The following is a 23,776-nucleotide window of genomic DNA, read 5'->3' as shown; positions in this document are numbered from 1 at the left end:
TATCCAAACAAAAGCCCCCACCAGTGTTGAATGCTCCGTACACCCACTCAGCATAACCCAGCCTGGAGAGGAAAGGAACACAGAGGGCCCGCCCCACCTGTTTGTATACCTCTATGTTAAAAGGGCAACGAAGCAGAAAATGGTCCATAGTCTCCTCCTCACCTGTACATTCCTCCCGAGGACAACCACGATCCACCCCACTGCGGAATTTCAAATTGCCCCGAACATAGAGCCTCCCGTGGAAGCACAACCAGGCCAGATCCCTGAATTTAAGGGGGACTCTAGCCAAATTAATCAATCTTAACCCTTCCCTCAAAATTGGGCCTGGGCAATCCTTTAAGGCCAGTGGGTCATGAAAGACTTCGCTCAAGACTCGTCTCATAAGGACTTTCCTCGGAGCGGATCTGAGATCTTCAGCCGACAGTCGCCACTGCCGCAGCAACTTCAGACACGGAGCGACATAGGCTGGAAGCTGACCACGATGACCCCTGAGATTCTTCACTTGGCCACCTTCTTCCCAAAGTCGCAGAAAAGGCCTAAACCAAGATCTAAACATGCCTGCCCATCCAGGAGGTTCCACTGCAAGCATACTACCAATGTTAAACTTGAGAAATAGCAGCGAAAAGAAAAGAACGGGGTTGACCATACCTAAGCCACCCTCCCTCCTGGATAGATAGGTGACATTCCTCTTGATGGGGTTCAGTCTGTTCCCCCACAGCATCTGGAAGAACACACTATAGATCCTAGCATAGAGAGACACTGGCAAGATGCAGACAGGGCTGACATACAAGAAGATCGGTATCAGGTAAGTCTTAATCAGATCAACCCTTTCCCTCAGAGATAACTTCCATCTCTTCCAGCAGACCACTTTAGTATTGGCAACTTCCAGCCTGCCTTCCCAGTTTTTGAGGCCATAATCGCCAGGTCCAAATTCAATGCCTAATATCTTAATTTTTTCCTGGGGCACTGGAAAGGTGTCCGGGAGATCAAACCCCTCACCTTCCTTTCCCATCCAAAAAACTTCACTCTTTTCCTGATTGATCTTGGAGCCTGATGCTTCAGAGTACCGTCATGTCAGAGAGACCACCTCCTCCGCTTCATCTGTCCCAGTGACAATCACTGACACATCATCCGCATAGGCAACAACCCTCAAAGGCGGCTCACCCGGGATTCCCACTGGTACCCCACACAACATGCTGCTCTCTAGTCTCCTGATGAAGGGGTCGATTGCAAACACATAGAGCAGGGGACTCAGGGGACAACCCTGGCGCACCCCAGAGCCAACCTCAAAGGACTGTCCAACCCAACCATTAACAAGAGGGAAGCTTTCTGCCCCCTTATACAAAACTTTTAACCAATCGACAAAACCACCTGGCAGACCGTACTTACTAAAGAGCAACCACAGGTACTCATGATTGACACGATCGAAAGCCTTTGCCTGATCCATTGCCAGTAGATACTTTCCCCAGCCTGCAGCCCTGCACTGCTCCAAGGCCTCCCGGACAGCTAAAACTGCTGTGAAGGTGCTCCTACCCTGGATCGAACAGTGCTGATGGCGAGAAAGCAAAGACTCTGCTACTGCCAATAGGCGCCAGAAAAGTATCTTCGCCAGCACCTTTCTATCGACATTGAGAAGGCTGATGGGGCGCCAATTCTCAATCATCGAAGGATCTTTACCTTTTGAAAGAAGAATCACAGCTGAGTGTCTCATGGAAGGGGGAAGCACCCCCTCAGCAAGACAACTGTTAAAAACCTCTACCAAATGTGGGGCCAGAATAGACTTAAAGGCTTTGTAAAACTCAGCCGTCAGACCATCCGGTCCAGGTGACTTCTTGATGGCAAGCTGTTCAATTGCCCTCGTCACCTCTTCAACTGTGATCTCTTCTGTCAAATTCATCAAAGGGACATCTCCACCATTTAGACCTGGAGTAGAGTCCAAAAAGCTTTCCATCTTGTCCCGGTCAAGCTCTTTCCTCCCAAGAAGTTCAGCATAAAAAGACCTCACGACCTCCAGGATCCCTGACCTGGACTTTGTCAAGGAACCTGTACTATCCTTAAGGCCAACGACCATCTTAACAGCTACACCCTGTTTGCAGTTCTGGTAAGGGTCAGGCGAGTGGTATTTCCCATAGTCCCGCTCCAGAACCAAAGAGGTATGCCGGTCATATTGACACTTCCTGAGGAGGATTTTCACTTCAGAGATTGCCCCAGGATCTCCTCCTCTCGAGACAAGAATATCCAGCTTCCTCCGCAAACGTTGGTAGGTCATGTATCTATTAAACTGTTTTTTATTGGCTAGGCCCCTGAAGAATCCAGCAATCCTCTTTTTGGTCAGCTCCCACCACTCAGCCTTGCTGCTACAAAAGTCCAGGATGGTCACCTGTGCCTGAAAGAATTCCTCAAAGGATTGTCTAACATGTTCTTCCTCAAGGAGAGTCGAATTTAATCTCCAGATGCCTTTGCCCCTCTGAGGGAAGTCTGAAGCATTCAAGACCACAGATAGCATGCAGTGATCAGAGAACTCCACTGCCTGCACCACTGGGGGTGAGAAAGCAGAGGCCTCCTTCAAAAAAAACCTATCTATCCTACTCTGACTATTACCTCGATGAAAGGTGAACCCTGTGTCATCCGGAAGGTGCTTAATGTGCACATCCACAAGACCAGCATCCCTAACCATACTATTTAAAAAAACGCTATCATATCCCAGCCTGTCATTGAAGTCCTTCCTGTCCTTGGGCCTAGTCACAGTATTAAAGTCATCTCCAAAAACCACTTGCCGGGATGTAAAAAGAAATGGCTTGATCCTTGTAAAAAGGCATTTCCTGTCCCACTTTGTGTGCGGCCCATATATATTAATTAGGCGCAGGTCCTGCCCTCCCACAAGAACGTCTAAGACCATACATCTCCCAATCTCCACCTCAATAACCCGCCGGACAGTTACCATGCCGGTTTTAAACAACACCGCCACCCCGCCGTAAGGCTCGGCCGCAAGAGACCAGTAAGATGGACCATACCTCCACTCTCTCTTGGCCATATGAATATCTGCCAAGGAGGTGAGCCTAGTCTCTTGCAAAAATAAAATTTCAGCATCTAATTGGCTGAACAAAAAGAAGGCCATAGAACGAGCTCTTACTGACTTAATACTGGCGACATTTATTGTCACCACTTTTAACGGAGGGGGAACCGCCATTTGGGTTATTGGGTGGATTGCTTCTTAGCTCCCCTCTGCTGCTCATCACCAGAAGCCTCTCTCTTTCTTGAGGCCTCCTCCAACTCCATTTCTGAGTCTGAATTTTGTTCAGAGGAAGCTCCAGATGAGGAAATATCCCATGCAGAAGCCCTAGAACGGTTGGGGACAGACACTGGGGCTTCCTGCTCCGTCCTCACCGCCTGTCTCTTCCGCCTCACAACCTTCCTTCTCTCCTCCAGGTACTGCAGGTCAGACTCCAAGATGTTTTCATCTCTTGTTTTCTTCTTCAAAGTCTTTGCAGAAGACTTCTTTACAGAAGAAGCAGCAGCACCCTTTTTGGCACATCCCACCACTCCGGGTGGGGGGGGACCTTCCTTTAAGTCAGACCTAGGAGACTCATGGGGCAAGACTGACTCAGGGGGCACAGACTTGGAAGGTTCTGACACAAGAGGAGCGGGTACAGTAGGCTGGGGGGACACAGAGACAGCCACAGAAGGAATACCTACAGACACAGGAGGGTTTGCCACAGAAACTGGGGAGGGATCCTGAACAGGACCAGGGGAGTCAGTCACCGCAGGGGAAGATGGTACACCAGGGGCCTCATCCTCCATCCTGTCCAGCCTCAACAGATCATCTACTACCTCCTTCTCCATATTGTGCCAGGCCTCCGGACATCGGCTGTAGGGGTGGCCAAGGCGCAGGCACAGGTTGCACCTTATCGCCTGGGTGCAGTCCCTGGCCACATGACCCTGTCCCCGACATACCGAACATATTAAGGCTGAACAGGAGGAGCTAAAATGCCCCTTTTCTCCACAGCGGTGACATAGCTTTGGCTGACCAGGATAAAAAACAGTCATCCTATCCCTCCCTATGAAAGCCGAGGAGGGCAGGTGACGGACAACATTCCCATCCCTGGCCAACCTGACCGTTACTGACCAACCCCCAGTCCATATGCCACGTTCATCAAGAATTTTATTTGGTGTTGTCAAAACCTCAAACAGCCTTTGACTCAGCAAAAGGGGGGTTAATTGGTTGCTCTGGCTCTTGTAGTTCCTTTGCTGCAATGTCATTTTTTAAATGCAGTTTTTCCTGCAAGGAAACATCAGCTGCTGAAATATTGCTGGATATGAAATTACCAGCCTGGGTATCATTGGGCAAAACATCAGCATTAGCCAAGGTGTTAAATGGCACAAAAATAGTTTTATCAGTCACTTGTGACTTGCTAGGCTTTACCTTATCAGGCACATTATCAGGAAAGTTCTCCTCACCAAACACCAGCTGATCCGCCCGTAATGGAGACTCCACTGCCTGGATCACTGTCAGCATGCCTCCTGAGCCCTGAGAAGGCAACGGGTTGCTTACCTCACCTTGGGGAGTCAGGGGGTCAGAACCGGGGGTCCCCTCCTCCACCTCCATCTTTGCCATCCTTGCAAATCTCCGGTCATTGCAAAACTTTTCCTTAAAGGGCCCCTCTTTACCTTCCATCATGGCCACAATGGTTTCCTGGTGTTGAACCCGGACCTTTGCCAACTGGATTTCCGAATCCATAGATCCACGGCTGCGGCTGTGCAAACCTTCACGTTGCTTTCGCAGACGCTTCAACTCCGCTCTCAATTTGTAAAGCTGGTCTCTCTCCCTATTCAGGACCTTGATCCCGGCCACCACTCGCTCCCGAATGGACTCGGTATCCTCATCCTCACCAGGGGCAGAGAGATCCCCAGCCATGGCTTGTCCAGGAGCAGGTATGTCATCCAGCTGCCCAGGGGATGGTTCAGAGCTTCCAGCAGGAGAGGCCCTGCTGGCCTGCATGGCCTCCCCAGATAGGGGCCAGCAGGGCTGGGAGAGATTTTACCGAACTTCCCTTCTCACAGAAATCACCTGGAGCAGACACACAGCCAGAGAACCTTCCTGCAGCCACACCCGAAGCTGAATGATGGGAAACTACTCCTCCCACTGACAGCAATGATGGGGCACTATTCCTCCCACTGACACCAATGATGGGGCACTATTCCTCCCCCTGACCCCAATGATGGGCCACTATTCCTCCCCCTGACCCCTATGATGGGGCACTATTCCTCCCACTGACACCAATGATGGGGCACTATTCCTCCCACTGACACCAATGATGGGGCACTATTCCTCCCCCTGACCCCAATGATGGGCCACTATTACTCCCCCAAATACCAATTATGGGACATTGTTTATGTCTTCTGATGACTGGACATTTTCTACTTCCACTGGTCACAGTGAGGCACTCCCTAAAGTTTGAAGGACATTAAACTGGCCCTTTGTTTAGAAAGTTTGGAGCCCATGTCTTCTACCTTATGCAATGCCACAGTTTTCTCCGGGACTCACGACGGCACCCGACTCAGAGATTCATTGACCCTCTCCTAGATCCATTACTGGTTGCCGGGAAATACAGCATATCGGCAATATACAAACCGCTCCAAAGGCTCATCTCCTTCCGTCAGGCCGGCACCACGGCGGCTCATTGGGCCAAAGACTTCCTCATGGAGGACATTGTTACAAAAGTTTTCCTAGGATACAATAGCGTTCTGCGTCTGACTCCCAATGAGACTTGGAGAGAAACCCAATTGAAGATTCTTCACAGGGCATATATTCCTTTCCTGTTTAACAAAGACAATCCAGACGCCAGCAACTGTCCTCTTTGCAAGGCACAACGGCCCACTCTCCACCACAGATTTTGGTCATGTACCTTTATCTCGAGCTTCTGGGACAAAGTGCTTTCACTGATTAAGCAAGTCACTCTTCTTCACCTACCAAAGGATCCGCTTCTACTTATATTTGGTTATTGGGACAAACAACTACAAGTATGGACTACCCGCCCTTCGCCGCATCCACGCACTTGGATACTCACCTGTTTGCTGATAGCGCGCAGGGTTATACTAACCAATTGGATTTCCCCCCTGGGACCTACTATCACCCAAGTGCACCGTGAGCTGCAGAATCTGGTCACCAAGGATCTCATCAACACGGACTTTCATCACAAATCCTCTTCCGAGCGGTTTACCGACAAATGGCAGGACTTCCTCAATTCACTTCCCCGGGATACAAACTTAACCTTGACGGGCAATTCATTTTCCTATTCGCACCCGGGTTAGGGTTCTTCTTGCTGTGGTCATGCACCTATATCCCCCCCCTCTTCCCCTGTTTATATGTTCACTCTTCAATTTTATGATCTATGTTTTGTTTAACAGCACAGGTACCTAGCTTTGATCCATCCAACTAGGGTTCTAGTATTCTTGCCTTGATTAACTGTTGGTATCTTGCACATACAGTGCATATTCACAGATCTGTGTGATATTAAGCTGTTACCTAACAATAATAGTGGAAAAAAAATGATGTTCATTCTTATCCCTTGCATTCTTATTGTATCGTATTTTGGTTGAATAAAGTTTCTTACAAAAAAAAAAAAAAAAAAAAGAAAGTTTGGAGACCCCTGCTCTAAACTTTGCCTTTATCCAGCCTTTAGGTGACTATTCCTCCCATTGATACCAACAATGAGGCATCATTTCTTCTATTAACAACAATGATGAGACACCAACAATGGGGCACTATTCCTCCCACTGACATTAATGATGGGGCACTATTCTCCCACTGACACCAATGATTGGGCACTATTCCTCCCACTGATACCAACAATGGGGCACTTTTTCTCTCACTGAAACCAACAATTCTTCTCACTGATATGAGGTACTTTTTATTCCACTGACACCAATGATGGGGTGCTATTCTCCCCACTGACACCAATGATGGGGCACTATTCCTCCCACTGACACCAATGATGGGGCACTATTCCTCCCACTGACACCAATGATGGGGGACTATTCCTCCCACTGATACCAATGATGGGGCATTATTCCTCCCACTGACACCAATGATGGGGCACTATTCCTCCCACTGACACCAATGATGGGGCACTATTCCTCCCCCTGACCCCAATGATGGGCCACTATTCCTCCCCCTGACCCCAATGATGGGCCACTATTACTCCCCCAAATACCAATTATGGGACATTGTTTACTCCTTCTGATGCCTGGACATTTTCTACTTCCACTGGTCACAGTGAGGCACTCCCTAAAGTTTGAAGGACATTAAACTGGCCCTTTGTTTAGAAAGTTTGGAGACCCCTGCTCTAAAACAATGGTCTCCAAACTTTGGACTTTGCCTTTATCCAGCCTTTAGGGGACTATTCCTCCCACTGATACCAACAATGAGGCATCATTTCTTCTATTGACAACAATGATGAGACACCAACAATGGGGCACTATTCCTCCCACTAACACCAATGATGGGGCACTATTCCTCCTACTGACACCAAGGATGGGGCACTATTCCTTTCACTGATACCAACAATGGGGCACTATTCTTCTCACTGATATGAGGTATTTTTTATTCCACTGACACCAATGATGGGGCGCTATTCTCCCCACTGACACCAATGATGGGACACTATTCCTCCCACTGACACCAATGATGAGGCACTTTTCCTCCCACTGACACCAATGATGGGGCACTATTCCTCCCACTGACACCAATGATGGGGCACTATTCCTCCCACTGATACCAATGATAGGGCACTATTCCTCCCACTGACACCAATGATGGGGGACTATTCCTCCCACTGACACCAATGATGGGGCACTATTCCTCCCACTGACACCAATGATGGAGCACTATTCCTCCCACTGACACAAGAGAATTTTCAACTCCCATGGGCCTCAGTCCAGCCCCCCTCCAAGTCTGAAGGATGTTGCCCTTTGTTTAGAAATTTTGGAGACCCCTGCCCTGAAGCAATACAATGTTTCTTTACGATTATCTTCTGATTATCTTTCAGTTTTTGCAAAAGAAATTATACTGTCCAAGGTATCCCTGTCCAGTACAAAGAAAAACGCTGAGGTGAAGCAAACACAAGATACAACCAAGTGTGCCATAACCGAAGAGGAGTATGAGCCATGGTGGAGGGCAGACCTGGGTAAAACCTATAAAATTCACTCGGTGGCACTGACCAATAGAGATGGTTCTGATCTCAGCGGGGCCGAGATTCATGTTGGACACAATGGCTCAGACTGGAGGAATAACAGCATGTAAGAACCTGTTTTTGCTTGGTTTAGTACATTCAATGACCAGAATACATGGAGTGTTATGCATTAAAATGGTGGAGACTGGGCAGTAGTGTGAATGGTTTACATTTGGTTACAGACCAATAATACATAACACGCTTATTCTAAAGCAATGATTCATTAACCACTTGCCTACCGGGCACTTTGACCCCTTCCTGCCCAGGCCAATTTTCAGGGCTGTCATACTGAATGACAATTGTGTGATCATGCTACACTGTATCCATATGAAATTTGTATCAGATTTTTCACACAAATAGAGCTTTCGTTTGGTGGTATTTAATCATCACTGGGAGTTTTATTTTTTGCTAAATAAATGAAAAGAGACCAAAAATGTTGGAAAAAAATGTTTTTCTAGGTTTCTGTTATAAAAAGTTGCAAACAGGTAATTTTTCTCCTTCACTGATGTGTGCTGATGAGGCTACACTGATGGGCAATAAAAGGCAGCACTGATGAGCACTAATAAGCTGCACTGATGGGCACCGATGAGGCAGCACCGATGGGCACTGATGAGATGGAAATGATGGCAGATAGGCACTGATATACTGCACTAATGGGTACTGATGAAGTGGCACTGGTGGGCACTGATGAGGTGGCACTGACAGGTAGCACTGATGGGCACTGATAGGCAGCACTGATGGGCACTGATAATCAGCACTGGAGGGTACTGCTAGACAGCACTGATGAGTTGGCACTGATAGGCGACACTGATGGCCATTGAGAGACTGCACTGATGGCCACTGATGAGGTGGCACTGGTGGGCACTGATGAGGTGGCACTTATAGGTGGCACTGAAGAGCACTGATAGGCAACACTGATGGGCACTAATAGGCAGCACTGAAGAGTACTGATAGGCAGTACTAAAGGGCCCTGATAGGCGGCACCGATAGACGGCACTGATATACAGTATTGATAAGGAGGCACTGATTGGCAGCACTGATGGGCACTAATGGACTGCACTGATAGGCACTGACAGGTGGCACTGATGGGCACTGATAGGCAGCATTGATGGGCACTAACAGGCAGCACTGGAGGGTACTGATAGACAGCACTGATGGGCACTTATGGGCAGCACTGATGGACATTAATAGGCAGCACTGAAGGGTACTGATAGGCAGCACTAATTGGCACTGATAGGCAGCACTGATGGGCACTGTTGGGGCTGTACCAACAATCAGAACACTGATGATCAGTGCCCTGATTATCAGTGTAGATGTCCCCTTTCACACTATCTGGTTACCAGCTCTCTCCTCTCCTCGCACTGTGATAGATGTGAGCGGGTTGCCATTCTGCAAGCCAACATTAGAGATCTGGAGGAGCAAGTTGCAACACTGAACAGAAAGGACAACCTTGAAAGGAGCCTTCTACTCACTGTGCAGGGGGTTAATGGGGTTGATGTTAAGGGTGGAGCTGTAAGTCAGGATAATTAGGAATATGGATTAATGTAGCTAGGGGGAGTGGTAGGGTCTCACGGAAAAGGAAGGCCAGTCCAGTGCTTGAGCACCAGAACAACTGGCAATTGCGCGGTCATACTACACTGTACCCAAATTAAATTTATATAAATTTTTTTCTCAAATAAAGCTTTCTTTTGGTGGTATTCGATCACCACTGTATGTATACTGTATGCACAGATAAGGGCCTGATATGAATTTTGAAAGCAGACTCAATGCAAACAAAAATGTTGGATTCCCCCAAAATTCATACTAGACCCTTCTCCAGAAATGTATCATGATTGACCAGAAAGTTGTGGTAGCAAGCTTGCCCCCCCCCCTACTCCCAAATGATACTAGGCCACGTATCCCCAGTATGGGAAGGTTACATTGCAAGGGCCCCCTTCCCCTAGCAAGGCACCTTAGCCCTACATCCCTAGACCAGTGTATATGGTGTCTGTGGGCAGAACTTTATTGTAATCTGGAAGCCCCTTTTAAGATAAGGGGGTCTCCAGATACCCCCCCCCCCCCTTCATTCTCATGGGAATGATTAAGTTCCATTTTTATTCACAATGAGCAACGTCTGAAGACAGATAGAGTCTCAGTGGGGCATATGGGTGATACAGTATGTCGGCTATCTCCGTGCACACAGGAATTTTTGGGATGTGAATGTAATATTTGAATCTAAAGATTCAAGTGCCATACTGAAAAATTAGAGTCCAAAGTGAGGTTTTATTCCAAACCTGTAATAAGTGCAACAGCCAACACATTGCAGGGGCCCCTGAAATCCACTGACTGTTGCACCTATTATATGTTTTGGAATAAATCCTTTTTCATTCTTTGGTATAGTGCTTCAACCTGTAGATTCAAATACAACAAATGTAGGAAGGCCCTTCTCTACTCGCCACCAATGTAAGCAGTGCTGGGACAAGGTCCTCTCGAGCCCAGGGCGAAAATGCCTAATTGCCCCCCCCCCCCAAAAGATCTATGAGCATTATGTGTCAGCCAAAATCCCCTCCCAAAAAAAAAGGCCAAACACTAATCTCTAACCTCAACCTAAGCTCACCCCCAAGCATAAATTCCCCACTCCTTTCAGTACAAATCTCCCCCCTGCTGAAATCCCCCCCCCCTCCATACAGCACACATCTTTGCCCGCTATCCCCCCAGCTGAAATCCTCTTCCTCCCCATATGTCCCCAGCACAAATCCCCCCCCACCCCCCAATCCCCGATCCTAGCACAACCCCCCACAAATTTCCCTTCCCAGCACAAATACCCAGCACAACCCCCCCCCCCCCCCCCCAAAAAAAAAAAAAAAAAATCCCCTCCTAGCAGTTATCCTTTACCCTTCAAATTCCCCTTCCTAGCACTAAAAATCCCCCCACTCCAAATTCCCCTTGTAAGCAAAAATTCCCCTCCCCAAATCCCCTAGCACCCCCTCTCCAAATCAAGATCCAGCACCAATTTCCCTCCCCCAATCCCCGATCCTAGCACAAACCCCCACAAATTTCCCTTCCCAGCACAAATACCCAGCACAACCCCCCCCCCCCCAAAATAAAATTCCCCTCCTAGCAGTAATCCTTTACCCTTCAAATTCCCCCTCCTAGCTCAAAACCCCCCCCCACTCCAAATTCCCCTTTTAAGCAAAAAATTCCCCTCCCCCAATCCCCTAGCCCCCCCCAATGCTGTATCTTGGCCTAGACCAACAAGGCCCATGCCTAGGGCGGCATTTTGCAGGGGGGCACATGAAAAAACCAAAAAGGCTCCTCCCGGCTCCTGCAGGAAAAGAGTCCCTATCACTTGCACTACACTTTTAGTGTAGTGCCAGTCTTATGGGCCGGATTGGACCAGGTGGCAGGGCCTAGGAGGCAAATCGGTCTGGCGCCCTCTTCAAGCGGCCGCACTGCTGCAAGTATGATAATAGTGGCTGGCAGCCGATGACTGGTCTGGCGTTTGGACAGACTGGCGGCAGCACTTAATACAACTGGCGGCCGCTAATACTAGCGGCACTGGCAGTGTGGCACTGGCAGCAGGTCTTAGCAGCCGAATGCTCCGCCTACCCTCCTCTACGGGCTATGTAGTCTTCTGGATGAGAAGTAAAGCTGGAAATTTTGCTCATGGTTTTTGCAACCTGCTGATTTGTCTTAGGTTTTTCTCTATAGGAACATCTTAATGCCAGTTAATCCCGTTTTATTTTAATTTTTTTAGAAAAATGTATTGTAATTAAACATACACAGGTAAAAGATCTTTCAGTCTGTGTGTGACATATTTTGGGGTCATTTTTGGCCTGATTGAGTCTTAATGCTTTGACTATTAAACTGGTTTGTGCCACATGACCACCTTGAAATGGAAGTGTAGTTGGGCCGGTCCCCCGTGTTCCTCCTGGGATAAGTGGCACAGACAGCCAAGAGCAGTACATGTGTGGTCAGATCCGCATTGTATGTCCAATAATCTACAATATGGATTTAGCCCAATCCTATCTGCTGCCCAATGTGATAACATTTAGGGGTATTTTAGCAGGTGAATATGAGCCCTTCCACCTCTTTTCTTATCACTTAGCACTGACATTTGTTCTGACATCAGTCTGAGATGTTTCAGTGATTATTCAGAATTGGATGATGGGAGCACTTGACCTCCTTCTGACCTCCATTTACCTGTGCTTAATGCAGATTTTGCATTCCCATAGACTTGCATAGGTATGGAAAACCTACTTGAAGCAAGCAAAAGCCTCTCAACACAGCTTAGGGTCCATTCACACCAGCCGCTGTGTTCCTGAAACCTAAAGAGGAAGGGGTGTGGTTTGCAGATGACAGGAGGAGTATTAAATAGGAAGGGGTGTGGCCTAGGCAGGAAGGGGTGGGTCATATTTAAAATAGGGGGTGCACAAGTTTAGTCAGGCCTAGGGCAGCACAAAACCTAAATTCAACACTGCCCCCCCCCCCACACACACACACACACACAAACTTCCCTTCCCAGCACAGATACATAGAAACATAGAATGTGTCGGCAGATAAGAACCATTTGGCCCATCTAGTCTGCCCAATATATCTGAATCCTATGAATAGTCCCTGGCCCTATCTTATATGAAGGATAGCCTTATGCCTATCCCATGCATGCTTAAACTCCTTCACTGTATTTGCAGCTACCACTTCTGCAGGAAGGTTATTCCATGCATCCACTACTCTCTCAGTAAAGTAATACTTCCTCATATTACTTTTAAACCTTTTCCCCTCTAATTTAAAACGGTGTCCTCTTGTGGTAGTTTTTCTTCTTTTAAATATGCTCTCCTCCTTTACCGAGTTGATTCCCTTTATGTATTTAAAAGTTTCTATCATATCCCCTCTGTCTCTTCTTTCTTCCAAGCTATACATGTTAAGGTCCTTTAACCTTTCCTGGTAAGTTTTTTCCTGCAATCCATGTACTAGTTTAGTAGCTCTTCTCTGAACTCTCTCTAGAGTATCTATATCCTTCTGGAGATATGGCCTCCAGTACTGCGCACAATACTCCAAGTGAGGTCTCACCAGTGTTCTGTACAGCGGCATAAGCACTTCTCTCTTTCTACTGCTTATACCTCTCCCTATACATCCAAGCATTCTGCTGGCATTTCGTGCTGCTCTATTACATTGTCTTCCCACCTTTAAGTCTTCTGAAATAATTACTCCTAAATCCCTTTCCTCAGATACTGAGGTCAGGACTGTGTCAAATATTCTATATTCTGCCCTTGGGTTTTTACGCCCCAGGTGCATTATCTTGCACTTATCCACATCTGCCTTACTAGCACAAATCCCCCCCCCCCCCCCCATTTCCCCTCTACCATATTACTTTACAGCACAGACCTCCCAAATCCCCTCCCCCCAGCACAAATCCTCCTACCCCCATCCCCCCTCCCAACACAAATCCCCCGAAATAACCACTTCCAGCACACCTCCCTACATTTGCCCTACTAGAACAAATTCCTCTTCTCAACACAAATCCCACCCCCCCCCCCAATTTTTGTTTGGTGCCCCCCTAAACCTCACATGATACCACAATGCCCAGGGCAGCTGCCCCCTATGCCTACCCCTTGTCCTGGCCCTGAATGTAAGGGAGTCCATTGCTACTGATCACCAATGAAGGAGAGTCATTGACCTCCAATGTAAGGAGACATTACAATGTTCACTGTCTGATTCCCTCTTTGGCCATTGTTATTATTTGTTTCATTTCATGATCATTACTGAGAACTGAGCGGCTGGGTGTTCTATGCTTCTGAATGGGAAACACGGTGGGAGACACGAGTGGCACCTTTCGGATTTTGCACCGAGTTTTGATCACTCTTACACAGGACGTTTGTTAAAAGCAAATAAATCTTCTAACATCATTTTAATTATCTCCCCTTTTCCAGCTGCGGTGTGGTCTCCTCCATTGGACTTGGTGAAACCTATTTATTTACATGTAACTTGCTGAAGGGAAAATTCATCACCATAGTTATCCCAGACAAGACGGCGTCACTTACCCTGTGTGAAGTCCAGGCGTTCATTCAAGAAGCTGGAGAATCAGGTAAGTACATCACACATTTTGCAGAGCTGTCTTCATGCACAATCACTGCCCAGAGGCCTCAGATGCATGCGGGAGGGTTCCAGACCTGCAGTCTTTGTTACTCTTCCATCGCTTTGCAGGGGTTAAGGGAGAACCCCAAGGTTGAGTATCTTACTACTGCCACCTCCTGTTAGGGTGGGATGTGTACTGCTCCATTCCCTGCTGGCTCTCCTCTTCTATTTATCCCATGTCATCAAAGCAGTACATATCCGCCCCACACAAGCAGCAGCAGTAGAAAGATGGTTGAAGGTTCTTCCTTGACCCCTGCACCAGCACAGGTAATATCTGTGACAGCAGCTTCCCTGGACTGCTCTGCCTTAGGAGACCATCTGTGTATTAAACATTACTGCACCCTATATTGTACCCACCCGCCTTCCTATACTGTACCCTCCTGACCCCCGTACTGTTCCCTCTTGATCCCCCTGTTCTGTGCCCGCCTGCACCCTCTTTACTATGCCCCCTTGACCCCCCTGTACTGTGCCCCCCTGCCCTGCTGTACTGTTCCCTTCTGCCCCTTTATACTGTGTCCTCCTGCCCCCCCCCATACTGTTCCCTCCTACTCCCACTGTACTGTACCCTCCTGCCCCCTGTACTGTGCCCTTCTACCCCCCCTGCACTGTTACTTTCAGCCCCCTGTAGTTTGCCCTTCTGCCCTCTCATACTGTGCCCTTTCACTTCCCCTGTACTGTGCCCTCCTGCCCCTTGTACCGTACCCCCCTACCCCCTGTACTGTTCCTTTCAGCCCATCTTATTGTGCCCTCCTGTCCCCTGTACTGTGCCTTCCTACCCCCCTGTACTGTGCCCTCCTCCCCCCTTTACCATGCCCGTCTACCCCTCTGTACTGTGTCCTCCTTCTCCCCTGTGCTGTGCTCTCTTATTTCCCCTGTACTATGCCCTCCTGCCCCCTGTACTGTGCCCTCCTACCCCCCCCCCCCCATACTGTGCCATCCTACTCCTCTGTACTGTGTCCTCCTTCTCCCCTGTGCTGTGCTCTCCTATTTCCTTTGTACTATGCCCTCCCGCCCCCTGTACTGTGCCCTCCTACCCCCCCCCCCAGTATGTGCCATCCTACCCCCCTGTGCTGTTCCCTCCTACCCTCCTGTACTGTGCCCTCCTACCCCCCTATACTGTGCCTTTCAACCCCCCATACTGTGCCCTGCTGCCCCCCTGTACCATGCCCTTTTGCCCCCCCCCCGTACTGTGCCCTCTTGCTCCCTCACTTTGCATCACTTACCCCCATACTCTGCCCTTCTGTTGCCCTGCCCTCTGTTCTACTGAATTTGTATGTTGTTTTGATATTTGTGTTGATTAGTCTTTGATCTATTACATTTCTTCTTATTGTTAAAAATCGAGTATTAATAAATATATATTTAATACTATCAATTATTTATATTTTAATTCTTGAGAGTAGGTGTGTAAATTGTGACAGGCTAGTAGGAGCCTCAGTGCATTACTTTGCCCAGGGGCCCATGATGCTATTAGGGTGGCACTGCAGTTTGGTGGTCCCCAAATAAAGTCTGAAAAGTATTACAAGTTATATACCATGGGGGGGGGGGGGAGATTTACTAACACTGGAGAGTAGAGAATGTGGTGCAGCTCTGCGTAGAAACCAATCAGCTTCCAGGTTTTATTGTCAAAGCTTAATTGAACAAGCTGAAGTTAGAAGCTGATTGGCTCCCATGCACAGCTGCAGCAGATTCTGAGTGCTCCAGTTTTACTGAATCCCCCCCCCCCCCATGTGTCCCTTAAATCCCCTGGGTTCCCAGCTTCCATTTTGAGTAGACAATCAAGGGTCTCTAATGTACTCACTTGACAAGTTTTTCATTTATATATAAAAATTAAAAAAAAAAAAAATATATATATATATATATATATATATATATATATATATATATATATATATATATATATACTATATAAATATATATAAAACATAAACTTTAACAATTTACAGATTATCATTTAAACCAGGAAATTTGTTTTGTATTATAATGACTTTTCTCCTGAGACCCCCCTCCCCCCTCTTCTATGGGAAAGTTTCTGCAATATAAAATATATTATTAGTGTGCCATGAGGCAATATGTTGCCATTTGTTGCTGATTATTATTGTTGATTTTGCTTTATTCGAATTAATCTAAGCAGTGAGGATCTGTCCTGTCAGTTTATCTCAAAATTCCATTGTGTTTAAACTTCTTAGATGGCGGTCCTAGTTGGGTTGGAGATGACGAGTTCCAGCAGCCAAGTCATGGAGGTAATGGTTTGCATTATATATATAAAGGACCGCTCACCATTGGCTGATAGTTTGATCCAGAACACACCCTAACTTCTCAGGACACACTAGTAACATTGGACCTCTGCAGACAGACCACTGCTTCCACAAAGAGGACAGGCTTTCAGTGGCGGCTGGTGAATGAAAATTTGGGGGGGGGCGGCAAAACCAACACCGCCCCCACCTGGACAACCATCATCCTTACCTGCTCCTTCCCCGAGAGGCTGTGAGTCTCCTCCGGCCGTAGGTCTCCTCCCTCTTCCTTGCCAATGGCCAGGAAAATCGCTTCTCTTTTCAGCCAGTCAGGAAAGGGGTCTCACGACCCCGCTTTCCTGATTGGCTGGGAGGAAAATCAGTGTGATAATAGCGAATATTCATTTGCTATTGTCATATAACTGGGTGGGCTTTTATACTCAGGCTGTGGCTACTTTCTAAAAAAAAAAAAAAAACTGTGAGGCCCCTCACAGCAGACCGGTTGGGTCCGCCTGTCCGTTTTTCAGGCGGATCTGATTGGACCACCCATTTACTCTATGGGGGGGCGGACGTGCCTGCTGTCACCCGCCAGCATCCAATTCGGTCTGCTAAATACAGACAGATGGGGATATGTCCACCATCTGACAGGCGGATCGGGCGACAATCAGATGGAAACGAACATACAGTCTGTTTCCATCTGACCGCCCCATAGAGAACAGCGGGCTGTGTCCGTGTCCGCTCTGCATAGAGGAGCAGACACTGGCCTGTCATCCGCCTGCTCAGCGGATTCCACCCCATGTGAAAGGGGGGGTTAAGACTTTGCACACTTTTGTGAGACACGACCGACCCATCTAACTTTACTGCTACAGGGCAGCTGCTCTGTGCAGAATCATGTATGTGTGTGTATATATATATATATAAATATATTAACCACTTGCCAACTGCCGCACGACTATTTACGTCGGCGGTCAGCCCCTCACAGGCAAAGCAACGTAGGGCTGCGTCGCTAGCCTGTGAGGCTCTGGGGAGCGAGTGCGCGCCGCCGGAGGCGCGCTCCCGCGCAGTCACGGATCCCCCCGCGCGTGTGCCCGGCGGACCCGATGTCCGCGGGGCACTCGCGATCTTCCGTTCCACCGGAAGAAAGGCAGGCGGCTAATGTAAACAAAGCCGCCTGTCATTCTTCCCTGTATGAGAAAGGAGATCATACAGTTCTACTATGTAGGACCGTTGATCTCTGTTCTTACACTAGTAGCCACAGCCAATCACAGTTAGAAACACGCCCCTAGGGACAAACTTAACCCCTCCCTCTCCAATAAAGTTAACCCCTTCACTGCCAGTGTCATTTTTACAGTAACAGTCCATATGTATAGCACTGATTACTGCAGTAATGTCACTGGTACCCCCAAAAGTGTCAAAAATGTCAGTCAAGGGTCCGATCTGTCCGCCGCAATGTCGCAGATCGCCGCCATTAAAAAAAAAAACAACAAAAAGTACAAAAATCCTTCCCTTTGTTAGTAAACGCAATAACTTTTGCGCAAACCAATCTAAATACGCTTTTTGCAATTTTTTTTACCAAACATATGGTAAAAAAAAAATTGGCCTAAAATGTTAAAAAATTTTGATTTTTAAATTTTTTTTTTGGGAATTTCATATAAAAAAATGTGAAAAATATTGTTATTTTTGCAAAATTGACGCTCTTTTTTTGTTTATAGCGCATGATCAAAAAATCGCACAGGTGATCAAATACCACCAAAAGAAAGCTCTGTTTGTGGGAAAAAAAAGGAAGTCAAATTCGTTTAGGTACAGCGTCACACGACCGCGCAATTGTCCGTTAAAGTCACACAGTGCCGAATCGCAAAATAGGCCCTGGTCAGGAAGGGGGTAAAATCTTCTGGAGCTTAAGTGGTTAATATATATGTATTGTTACTAATATAATATATATTATACACTATACACACTACATTATATTAAAGAGAGAGGGAAGGGAGGGGTATAATTTATAAAACATCCCCCTCAGATGATACCAGCCACAGATTGTGGTTGCCCATCACCTCCCGGGAGTGCTGCTACCTGGGCAACCTGCAGCTAGTATCATCTGAGGTGGATGTTATATAAATCAAACACTCCCCTTCCTTCTCTTCCCCCCAGTATGGGCAGGATAGCTCTTATTTTATCATCTGCCATTACATACTTTACCCTTTGTGGGGGTAACCAACCATCTGTGAGCCATGGGAGCCTTTATACCTGGGTGTATGATCCAACCTACTACATTTACTTCTCGCCATCTCTGTGCTTTACCTTCACAATTGGAGGGTGATTTTAGATGGTTTGTCCTCCTGTCCGTCCCAGTGTCCCCCCTGGCAGTTTCCCCTATGTGTGTGCTTATGTCTCCAGGCAAGTGAATCCTACTTTGTCCTGTTGTGTGTCCTGAGGAAGCGTAAAGCGAAACCCGTTGATGCACAAGGACCCATTCAATTGCTCAGTTTTCTGAAACACTGTTTGAATGATTTGATGTATCATTTTTGCTATCATCAGATATGTTTATGCACATGTTTTTAATTATACATTATTGGTTGAGCCAGATGGACTTTGTGTCCTTTTTCAACCTGACTAACTATGCAACTTTGTAACTATATGTGCCTTTGTTTTAAAACTTATGTATGAAAAAAAATGTTTGATTTGATATTATTCAGTGTCCCATCTGCCTTCAAAAGTCCGACCAAAAAAGTTTTTTTTTTCCTTTTTTTTTAAATTTTGTATCATTTATAGGGATGTGGCAGTGGAGTGGCTGTATTTAGTTTTTTTTCATAGTTACATAGTTACATAGTTACATAGTTAGTAAGGTTGAAAAAAGACATCAGTCCATCCAGTTCAACCTATGCATCCAGTTCAACCTATGAATGCGTGTGTGTGTTTGCTTTTAATCGTACATTGTATACCCCTGTATGTTGTACATTGTATACCCCTGTATGTTGTACATTGTATACCCCCTGTATGTTGTACATTGTATACCCCCTGTATGTTGTGGTCTTTAAGGTGTCCATCTAATAGTTTTTTGAAACTATCGATGCTCCCTGCTGATACGACTGCTTGTGGAAGAGAATTCCACATCCTTACTGCTCTTACAGTGAAGAACCCCTTACGCACTTTAAGGTTAAACCGCCTTTCCTCTAGTTTTAGTGAGTGGCCACGTGTCTTATTGTATCTCCTTTCTCTGAATAGTTTGTTCCTTATGCTCGGGTCACCAGTACAGTATTTGTACATTGATATCATATCCCCCCTCAATCGTCTTTTCTCCAGAGAGAAAAGGTTCAGTGCTTGTAGTCTTTCTAGTCTTTCCTCATAGCTGATGTCCTCCATTCCCCTAATTATTTTTGTTGCCCTTCTCTGGACTTTCTCCAGTTCCAGCACATCCTTCCTGAGGACCGGTGCCCAGAACTGGACAGCATACTCCAGATGTGGCCGGACCAGAGTCTTGTAGAGTGGGAGAATAATCTCTTTATTTCTGGAGTGAATCCCCTTTTTTATACATGCCAGTATTCTGTTGGCTTTGCTTGCGGCGGCTTGGCATTGCATGCCACTGCCAAGCCTGTTGTCTACCAGCACCCCTAAGTCCTTTTCCATCCTAGACTCACCCAGAGGTTCCCCCCCTAGTGAGTAGCTTGCTTTCTGGTTTCTGGCACCCAAGTGCATTACTTTACATTTTTCAACATTAAACCTCATCTGCCATGTAGTTGCCCACCCCATTATTTTGTTCAGGTCCGCTTGCAAGGTTTCCACATCCTGCATAGAAGATATTGGCATGCCTAGTTTAGTATCATCCGCAAAACTGTCGATCTTTTTTTTTTTTAGAATAAAAACTCCAGGGGCAATCAAATACCACCAAAAGAAAGCTCTTGTTGTGTGAAAAAAAAAAGATATAAATTTCGTTTAAGTACAGCATTGCATGAACGCACAATTCTCAGTTAACCACTTCAGCTCCGGAAGATTTTACCCCCTTAATGACAAGACTATTTTTTGTGATTCAGCACTGCATTGTTTAACTGACAATTGCGCAGTCATGCGACGCTGTACCCAAATAAAATTGATGTCATTTCCCCCCCACAATTAGAGCTTTCTTTTGGTTGTACTTGATCACCTCTGCGATTTTTCGTTTTTGCGCTATGAACAAAGGAATAGCGTCAATTTTGAAAAAACACCAATATTTTCTACTTTCTGCTATAAAACATTCTCAATTAAAAAAAAAAAAATTAAAAATCTAATTTTTTTTATCAGTTTAGGCCAATTTGCATTTTTCTACATATTTTTGGTAAAAAAAAAAAAATCCCAAAAAGTCTATAATAATTGGTTTGCGCAAAAGTTATAGCGTTTAAAATCTATGGGATATATTTATGGACTTTTTATTTATTTTTTATTAGCAATGGCGGCGATCAGCGTTTTTTATTGGGACTGTGACATTGCGGCGGACAGATCGGACCCTTTACTGACATTTTTTACACTTTTTGGGGACCAGTGACATTACTACAGTAATCAGTGCTAAATAATATGCACTGTCACTGTACTAATGACACTGGCAGGAAAGGGGTTAACACTGGGGGTGATCAAGGGGTTAAATGTGTTCCCTATTGTGCTTACTGACTGTATGGGGGGATGGATTTACCAGAGGCAGGGAGAGATCGTCAGCTTAGCTGAGTCACCTGATCTTTCCCTCCCTCTCTGACAGAAGAGCTGCCTGATTTGTTTACATAGGCCGGCGACTCTTCTGTCATTCTAGCCGAAGATCGCGGGAGGCCGGCGGTGATTGAGCTCGCTCCTCCTGCAGTCTGGCTCCCGCTGTGTCTAATCACAGCGGGAGCGCGGCTCCGGTGGCGCGTGTGCGCCACCAAAGTCACGTGCACATAATCACGTAGATCTACATGATTATTTGCCCCCTGAAAGATTTACCCCCCCCCCCTTCATAAACAAGCCGTTTTTTGATACATGAGCTGCTCTGCCCCAGTAAATCTGCATAGGGCGGTCGGCAAGCGGCTAATATAGCGCAGCACCGTGTACCAAAAAACAGCCTGTTTATGAAGGGGGCAAATCTTTCAGGGGGCAAATAGTTAAAGTGACGGTTCAGTTGTGCTTTTGGTTCTTTGCATTAGTGGGTGCCTTGGTATGGTTTTAACCACTTCTGGACCGGAAGGATTTGCCCCCTTAATTACCAGGCCAATTCGGCACTGCGTTACTTTAACTGACAATTGCGCCGTCGTGCGACGCTGTACCCAAATAAAATTGATGTCCTTTTTCCCCGCAAATAGAGCTTTCTTTTGGTGGTATTTTATCACCTCTGCTATTTTTATTTTTTGCGTTATAAACAAAAATACAGCGACAATTCTGGAAAACAATATTTTTCACATTCTGCTATATAACATTCTCAAAAAAAAATTTAAAAATCAAAATTTAACATTTTAGACCAATTTGTTTTCTGCTACATATTTTTGGTCAAAAAAAAATTGCAATAAGCGTATTTCGATTGGTTTGCGCAAAAGTTATCGCGTCTACAAACTACGGGAAAGATTTATGTCATTTTTATTGTTTTTTTTTTTTTTACTAGTAATGGTGGCGATCTGCGATTTTTAGTTGGACTGCGACATTGCGGCGGACAGATCGGACCCCTAACTGACATTTTTGACACTTTTGGGGGGGACCAGTGATATTACTACAGTAATCAGTGCTATACATATGCACTGTCAATAATAATGACATTGGCAGGGAAGGGGTTAACATTGTGGGTGATCAAGGGATTAAATGTGAGCCTAGACGAGTGATTCTAACCGTGGGGAGGGGGGGCGTGGCTTGTGAAATGATCATAGAGACCTGTGTTCCTATATCATAGTTGTCAACATTTAAAAAACTTTTCCAGGGACACTTTGGAGCACAGCCATCAATTACCACACCCACTTCCCTGAAGCTCCACCCACTCTGCATAATTAATCTCGCCTACTTATCAGATTATAGAGTCTACTCCAATATAGGGAGAATTACAGGAAATTAAAAGGGAAATTTCAAACTTAAGGCCACAGTAGCAGAGTTGGAATAATTCTCCCATTCAGCTGCACTACTTCTGTGTAACATTTATGGGCAGCCGATTAACAGGCGCTTCCAGGGACAATATAAATTACCTGGGACAGGCTCCTTTTTGCAGGGACTGTCCCAGGAAAAAAGGGACAGTTGACAAGTATGCTATATAGAAGGATCACAGGCGCTCTGTGATCATTCCAGGGAGAAGAACGGTCAGCTGTGTTTATAACATCCGACCGTCCTTCTCTCTCAGGGGGGAGCGATCGCGGGTGTCAGGTGGCAATCAGAGCCGCCAGCCCCGTGCATCGGAGTCCCCACTGCCGAGTGGGGGGCGGGCATGCTCGCCCCCTAGCTTCAGGCGCGCGACCGACGTAGGTCTACGTCGGTTCGTGCAGGAGAGCCACCCTGGAGCAGTAAAAAGGCGGCGGGTGGTCGGGAAGCGGTTAAATCATCTTCTAACTGTAGCAAATCCATTTGATGGTTTAGAACATAAGAAGTGGTAAAATAATAATAAATTGCACGTGTCAAAGAGATGAAAAACCTGAAATATTAGTAACTGGTTTCCAAACTTTACTTTCAGTTGTCAATGTTGCTCCGGGTGGCCTCTGCTCCCAGTCCAGTTATTTTGATCATAACCTACCTGCTAGAGTAGCCGTTGATGGTTACAAATCTGCAAGTTTTTCTGCTAGAAGCTGCATCAGCACACTCAGTGATTTTGGTCCTTGGTGGCGTGTGGACCTACTAAGCAAAATGCGAGTCTTTTCTGTGGCCATCACCAACCGCGGAGACTGCTGTGGAAGCCGCTTGAATGGAGCTGAGATCCTTATCGGAGACTCTGAAGAGCAAGGTGGTGTAAATAACCCCAGGTAAGATGAATGAGTTGAGACCTCTATAGTTTAGTAATGTAAAGATGTTAACCGCGCTAAAGGAAAAGTACAGTGAAACAGCAGCAACTTCTAGTGTGACCACACCCTGTAGAATATTGTAAAAATAAGTCGCGCTATGTTATGATCAATGGAGATGTAAAGTCCATACAGTCCAAACATAAAGTAAAGATGTAATCCGGAACCAGGAACCCCAAAGGGTATAAGCTTACCAGATTGAGGTAAGGTAAAGGCGGTTTCTTTGGATAAACTT

The 23,776-nt window shown here is 46.4% G+C and overlaps 1 protein-coding gene across 1 annotated transcript in view; it reads left to right on the top strand.

Moving 5' to 3' along the window:
* Positions 1-23,776, top strand: part of LOC309561715 (uncharacterized protein) — a gene marked incomplete at its 5' end in the record, with an annotated part of 149,264 nt that overhangs the window by 79,567 nt on the left and 45,921 nt on the right. Inside the window, 4 exon segments of the mRNA XM_082265701.1 lie at positions 8,049-8,298; positions 14,141-14,295; positions 16,532-16,585; positions 23,220-23,505. Of these exon segments, the coding sequence (XP_082121827.1) occupies positions 8,049-8,298; positions 14,141-14,295; positions 16,532-16,585; positions 23,220-23,505 (745 nt within the window).

The sequence above is a fragment of the Pelophylax lessonae genome, assembly GCF_965119305.1.
Source record: "Pelophylax lessonae genome assembly, chromosome: 8".
Taxonomy (NCBI): domain Eukaryota; kingdom Metazoa; phylum Chordata; class Amphibia; order Anura; family Ranidae; genus Pelophylax; species Pelophylax lessonae.
This window is presented reverse-complemented; position numbering and strand designations above follow the sequence as displayed.